This window comes from Monoraphidium neglectum (genome assembly GCF_000611645.1).
Source record: "Monoraphidium neglectum strain SAG 48.87 unplaced genomic scaffold scaffold00032, whole genome shotgun sequence".
Lineage (NCBI taxonomy): Eukaryota > Viridiplantae > Chlorophyta > Chlorophyceae > Sphaeropleales > Selenastraceae > Monoraphidium > Monoraphidium neglectum.
The window spans coordinates 16,192-22,553 of NW_014013596.1; the positions used below are offsets into that span (position 1 = coordinate 16,192).

At 68.7% G+C, this 6,362-nt stretch overlaps 1 protein-coding gene across 1 annotated transcript in view; it reads left to right on the forward strand.

Moving 5' to 3' along the window:
• Nucleotides 1-1,156: 1,156 nt before the first annotated feature.
• MNEG_0407 (hypothetical protein) overlaps nucleotides 1,157-6,362 on the forward strand; it is a gene marked incomplete at both ends in the record, with an annotated part of 6,417 nt that continues 1,211 nt past the window's right edge. Inside the window, 13 exons of the mRNA XM_014051110.1 lie at nucleotides 1,157-1,211; nucleotides 1,503-1,627; nucleotides 1,843-1,914; nucleotides 2,136-2,313; nucleotides 2,486-2,568; nucleotides 2,815-2,961; nucleotides 3,217-3,328; nucleotides 3,512-3,609; nucleotides 3,939-4,076; nucleotides 4,355-4,465; nucleotides 4,941-5,078; nucleotides 5,366-5,497; nucleotides 5,758-6,270. Of these exons, the coding sequence (XP_013906564.1) occupies nucleotides 1,157-1,211; nucleotides 1,503-1,627; nucleotides 1,843-1,914; nucleotides 2,136-2,313; nucleotides 2,486-2,568; nucleotides 2,815-2,961; nucleotides 3,217-3,328; nucleotides 3,512-3,609; nucleotides 3,939-4,076; nucleotides 4,355-4,465; nucleotides 4,941-5,078; nucleotides 5,366-5,497; nucleotides 5,758-6,270 (1,902 nt within the window). The remainder of the gene's footprint in view (nucleotides 1,212-1,502; nucleotides 1,628-1,842; nucleotides 1,915-2,135; nucleotides 2,314-2,485; nucleotides 2,569-2,814; nucleotides 2,962-3,216; nucleotides 3,329-3,511; nucleotides 3,610-3,938; nucleotides 4,077-4,354; nucleotides 4,466-4,940; nucleotides 5,079-5,365; nucleotides 5,498-5,757; nucleotides 6,271-6,362) is intronic.

The window sequence follows — 6,362 nt, forward strand, 5'->3', positions numbered from 1 at the left end:
GGGGGGGGGGGAGAAACAGGCTTCCACCTGTGCTGGCAGCCATGGTTGGGCCGGAGGCAGTGCGCGAGCTGGCATGGCGCCTGCCTCAGCCGCATGCGTGCAGGGGCCCGGCTCCGCTGGGGTCTCCCCGTTGTCCGAGGCAGGATGCGGCATGCATGCGGCATGCATGCAAGCTGACTATTTCGGGCCAGCCCAGTCGCCAGTGGCTGCACCTGGAGCTCCGCCACCGGCCAAAAGTCCCTCTCCTCATCGTACGGCCGGATGCGCCATGCAGCGCCCCCTTCTGCCACGACCACCACCTCGGGCAGCTGCTCCCGCCGCGGCGCCGCGGCGGGGGCCTGATCGCGCCACTCGTGCTGCTGGTGCTGGTGCTGGTGCTGGTGCTGGTGCTGGTGCTGGTGCTGGTGCTGGTGCTGGTGCTGCTGATCCTCCTCCTGCTGCGGCTGCTGCTGCCCCTCCTCCAGGGGCTGCCACCGACCGGAGGGCACCGGCTGCGCGGCGCCATGGAGCCCCGCGGCGGCACACTGGCGTGCGGGCCGCTGAATTGCCCGCCGCGTGCATTCCGGTCGCGTCACAAGGCGGGGCTGGACGGGCGCAGTGCGCGGAGCCCTTGGCGGCGCTGCACTGCTGCCGACTTGATTCCGTTCTGCTCTGAACGTACCGGGCCGCTGCATGGCGCCAGTGCTCAGATGAAGTAGCGCTGTGCTGGTGGTGTTGTGTCGCCTGACCTGGGACTAAGCACGGCCAATGAGCGTTCGCGGGCTGTGGCACGCTTGTTTTTGCTACAGAGAAAGCAATTAGCCCAGCATCTGAGTCACGCGTTGCGTTCTTGTCCGGAAGACCGTCGGGGTCATCAAGGTCCCGTGACGGGAGGCAAATTTCATTCCGGAAATATAATTGGAAACGGCTGTTTTACCCGGAGATCCACTACTGCATAACCCGTGTTGCGGGGACGCGTCGCACCCGGCGACATCCTCAGCAGGGAGGCGAGGACGCGATGCAGGCGATGATCCAAAAGCGCGGAGTTGGCATAGGCTCAGCCCGACCGACAGCCAGGTGGGGTGGGGTGGCTCACACACTGGATACCCTGCTGGGTTTCGCCAAGCCCCATCCACCTGATATTGATGCATGGCCCTCTTGACCCATTTTGCCCAGGATGTTGCACGGGAGGACGAGGCTTGTGATTCGCGCCCAGAAGACAGGGCCACAGGGTGCGTGGCCGCTTGGCGACCCTGGACGGCGTCGTGTGCCCTGCACGCTCATCTCACTGCCATGCTCATGAATCGGCGCGCCCCCAACTTGAGGCATCAAGCCATGATGCATTTGCTTGCCCCGCCGGAAAGTTAAGGGAGCCTCCATGGTGATAGCGGCGGCGCTCGGTCACATGCCAATTGGCGTCGCGGCGGCGGTTCTGCCGCGGGACTAAGCAGCTCTCACCCTCTCCTGACTTCGTCACGGTGATCGCGCAACCCCAAACCTCCCACAATCGCGCGACTCCGCAGGCACCGTCCGCCTGAGGCAGGGATCCCGCCCCGCGTCGCCGCTGCCCCAGCTTGGCGGCCTCGGGCTGTTTGGCACCCTGAGCTCGAAAGCGCCCCAGCTTGGCGGCGCCAAGGACCCCCGCACTGTGAGGCGGGCGGGGCCGATGCAACGGGCCCAGGGCCTGCCGCGCCGCGTGGCTCTGAGGCTTGACTGGCGCCAGCAAGCAGGGGCACGCTTGTCGTTGCCAGCACAGCCGTGAGCCGAGCAAAGGGAGCGGCCCATGCATGCCCTGTGCTGGGGCACCCTGGTCCGCCGCCATGAGTCAAATTGGATGCCGCGGCGGCGCCTCGCATGCCGCAGGTGTTTGTGGCCGGCTCGACGGGCGTGCTGGGCGTGCGTATTGTGAGGGAGCTCCTGGCGTTGGGCTTCAAGGTGGGGCGAGCCCGCCGCGGCGATGACTAAAGAGGCGCGAACGGGCGCGCCGCCGCACCACCGGCGCGAACGCGCGTGCGGGCTTACAGCAGCAGCCTGTGCTCCGCCGGCCGTGCCCTGAGCCCCACGGGTGCAAACCGCGGGTAGTTCGAACGGCGCGGCGCGGACTGGTTGCAGCATGCAGGCATGATGATACCCTCGAATCCAATTCCAATTTGCAGGTCCGCGCCGGAGCCAGAGATGTGGCCGCCGCAAAGGAGAGCGCCAACACCGCCGCAGCCATCGGCCTACTGGACCAAGGTGCGCCCGCGGCCGCGGGGCCGATCCGGGGCGGCGGGGGGCGGCGGATTGCGCTGCTGCGGCCACCCCGCGGCGGCAGGGCTTTCGCGTGCGCGGATGGTCGGCCCAGCGGCGGCTGCAGACGCCTGCTGCTCATGCGCTCACCCCAACTCAACGCTGCGTCGACTGTCCTCGCCGCACCCTCCAGCCCCTCTTCCACGACCCTCCTCCTGGCCCCCCGGCTCTTGACCTGAACCCGTACCCTCCAATACGTACCACCCCCCCTCCCCAGCCTCCCTGTCGCGGCTGTCGGTCGTTGAGTTTGACCTGGAGGATGTGGACAGCCTGGCGCCCGCCATCGGCAACGCCGGCAAGGTGCGCCTGCTCTTTCGAACGCGACCGGGCGCGGACAGACGACAAGCGGGGGGCGCCCTTGGATTTGAGGGGCGGCGTCAGGGATTAACGTGGATGAGACCCACCGGAGTGGTTTAATCTTCCGCTGGCACTGCAGCCTCTCATTCTCTGTGTGATGTAAGAGCACGCGCGCATCTGGGCCATGGCCGCCACCACCACGCCGTTGTGGCGCACGATAACCCCCGCCCCCACTGACCCCCAAATCAGGTCGTCTGCACTGTGGGGGCGCGCGAGGCGCTGGAGCCGTCCGCCCCCAAGCGCATCGACGGTGAAGGCACCATCGCGCTCATCGAGGCGGCCGCAGCGGCCGGGGTGCAGCAGTTTGTTCTCGTCTCGTCGCTCGGCACCGGAAAGGTGGGCGGAAGCTGCCTTGTGGGGCTCGCGGGCCAGCCGAGCGCCTCGCGCATGCTCGTCCCGGCTCACATCGCAGTGTGGGGGTCAGGTTGAGTCAAAATATCATCGCCAAAAATCCTGTTGCTGATAAGTATCTGCAAAGTGGTTGATGCCTCAGCCCTGCGCTCATACACGGCAGCGCTGACACGCCCGCGTGCTGCTTCCCGCCGGCACCCCCCGTTGTCAACAATCGTTGTGAACCCGCCATTCTGGCAGATCGGGTTCCCGGCCAGCGTGCTCAACCTGTTCTGGGGGGTGCTCGTGTTCAAGCGCCAGGCCGAGGAGGCGCTGGAGCGCAGCGGGATGAGCTACACCATCGTGCGACCGGGTGCGGCGCCGCCCGCCTTCCGCCGCCCGCAGCTCGCAGCCGGCAGCCCGCCGCCTTGCTGCCGCGCCGCGCCGCGCCCGCCCTCTGCTGCCTCGCGGCCGAGCGTGCTTGGGCGCCCCCAACGCCGTCTTGAGAGATCACCGACCCGCGCCTGCTTCCGCCCGCTTCTCATCCGCGCCGCAGGCGGCATGGAGCGGCCGACGGATACCTACAAGCGCACTCACAATCTGGTGCTCAAGCCGCGGGACAGCCTGTTCGGGGGCCAAGTCAGCCGCCTGCAGGTGCGCGGCAGCTTCACTGATCGGATGTTATTCGTTCAGGGGCGCACAGGGCATTGTACCAAGGGGTTGGTTGGCAGAGGGGGTTTGGGGGCGGAGGGATGGGCGGCAGGTAGGGTGGGGCAACGCAACTGCGGGCGATCGCGCGGGCCCGCGGGCGTGGGGCGCCGGTCCGGCTGGGGGCGGACGGGCCCCGAAAGGGTGCGCGCTCGGAAGTGCGATGCAGCGGCCACGCTGCACCCTCCTCGTAGAACCCGGCCGCCTTCTTGACATCAAAGATTCGTGCATTCCAATGCAACGCCCCCCGCCCCCCAACCCCCCCATCGCCCCAGGTCGCAGAGCTCGTGGCTGCGCTGGCGTCCAGCCCCGGCCTGGCTGAAAACAAGTGTATCGAGGTGGTGGCTGAGGAGGGGGCGGCCGCGGCTGACCTGGAGGACCTGCTGAGAACCATCCCCGCCGAGATCACCAAGGTGGGCATGATCTGGGTGATCTGGGTGATCTGGCCGTTGACCTCTATGATCTGTTGCTGATGTGAAGAGATGTGACTGGCAGTCTTGGCTGTAAGACCCGCGCTCGAGCCCGGCCCTGGGTCGAGCACCGGCGGTTGGCGTCACGGGGATGCACACAGGATCCGACCCAAGGCTGATTCAAGGCGCCTGCGAACGCCGCTGAGGCTGGCCGCCGGCCGTCCCCGCTCTGCGCATTCACGAATGTCGTCTGCCCCGGGTTCCCTGATCCCCGCCCGCAGGAGGCCCAGGAGGAGGCCCGGGCGGCGCTGGCCGACAGCCGCCGCGAGCTTGATGCGGCGCGTGCTGCGGCCGACGAGGCCAGGGAGGTGTTCGAGGAGGCCAGCGAAAAGGTGAGGGGGTGGGGTGAAAAGGTGTGTCGGTGGGGCGATGACGCGCGGCCGAGCAATTGAAGCCGAGGCGCGACGCGGAGCGCGCGCACGGGGCGGCGGGCGGAGGGGTGTTGAGGGGCGAATGCTCACCTCTGGTGGTGCGGAGCACCTCTCCAGCGGGTCTGCAGAGGCCCCGTGTCGGCGCCGCTGCCCAACATGTTTGCCGTCCGGTTTTCGCGCCTCCCTGCCTCGCGCACCCGCTCCCGCCCATCGTACCTCCGCCCCAGCTCCCAAGGGGCCGCCCGCCCCCTCCATACCCCTCGCCCACCCCTGCTCGCCTCGCCCTTACCCGCTGCCCGCATGATTATCTGTGTGTGTCTTGACCTGTGTGGGCCGGCCCTGACTCCACCAACCCCCACGGCTCACCCACGCACGCAAACCCACACTTGTCAACCCCCTCTCCCCCCCCACACACACAAACACACCGCGCCTGCAGGCTGCTGAGCTGGAGGCTGCCCTGTCAGAGGCCAAGTCGGAGGAGAGGGCGGCGCGCGCGGACGCGGCGGCGGTGCTCAAGGAGGGCAAGGCGGCGCAGCAGGCGCTGGCGGCTGCAGAGGGCAGGCTGGAGAAGGCGGTGGGTGCCTGCTCGAATCCTGGTTCAAATTACGTGCCCAGATTGTGGATATGCAATCTTGTTGTTGTGTATGTGTGTCTGTGGGAGGGAGGTGTGGAGTGCCTGTGATTGGGCTGCGGCGGGCAGCTGGACTGGATTGGATTGCAGAGGCCTGTCGGGCGCACAGGCGCGGAGCTGTTGATGCGCCCTGCTGCCGCCACGGGCCAGCCCTTGCTGCGCCACGTCACCCACCGTCCCCTCGCCTTCTGCTTCTGGACCTCACTGTTGCATCTCCCTGGCCCCGCCAGTCCCGGGAGGAGGCGGCCGCAAGGGCCGTGCTCGACGCGGCCAAGAAGGCGGCAGCTGCCGGGCAGCTGCTCAGCGCCAAGGAGCTGCAGGCGGTCGCGCAGGAGGCGCTGCGCCCCAAGCCGCAGCAGCAGGTGCGTGGGTGTGCGCCGCATCCAGTAGCCGGCTGGCTGATGGGGTGGGCCTTTTGGGCTGACTTGGCATTTTCAGCTGCGCTTGCTTAGGTTTGTACTGCGTCATGCCGACAGACTTGCGGCGACACTGTACGCGCAGTGAGGGCAAGACGGCAGCAGCAGCAATCACGCCACGGAAGCGGCAGCAGCAGCAGTCGGCGCCCAACGTAAACACTGCGCCCATTCAAAGATGTCGCAACCGCCACACGCAAACTTCGCAGGCCGCGACCTCGCGCCCGGCGTCGCCGTTTGGCGTTTTCACTCAGAAGCAGCGCGCCGAGTCCCCCGCGCCCGCCGCGGCGGCGGCCGCGGCCACCGCGTCGTCGCGCGCCGCATCCCCGCTGGCTGCGTTGTTTGGTGGCCCCAAGGCGGCCGAGCCAGTCGAGGAGGAGGAGGAGGAGGAGGAGGAGGTTGTGGTGTCGCGCCCCACCTCGCCATTTGCCGCGCTCTTCGGCGGCGGCGCCAAGCAGCAGCAGCAAGAGGAGGCAGAGGAAGAGGAGGTAGAGGAGGAGGAGGCCCCAGCACCCGCGGCGCGCGCGTCGCCGTTCGGCGGCCTGTTCGGCGCGCCAAAGGCCGCGGCGCCCGCGCCCGTGGCGCCGGCAAAGGCGCCCGAGCCGGCACCCGAGCCGGCGCCCGCGCCCGCGCCCGTGCCGGCCGCCAAGCCGGCGGGGCTGTTTGGCGGGCTGTTTGGCGGTGGCGCGGCGCTGCAAGTGGAGGATGACTCCAAGATCTCAGTGCCCGCTCCCCCGGATGAGGCCGCCGCGGCGCCCAAGCCCAAGCCCGCCACGACCCCCAAGCCCGCGGCGGCGCCGGCGGCGGCCGCCGG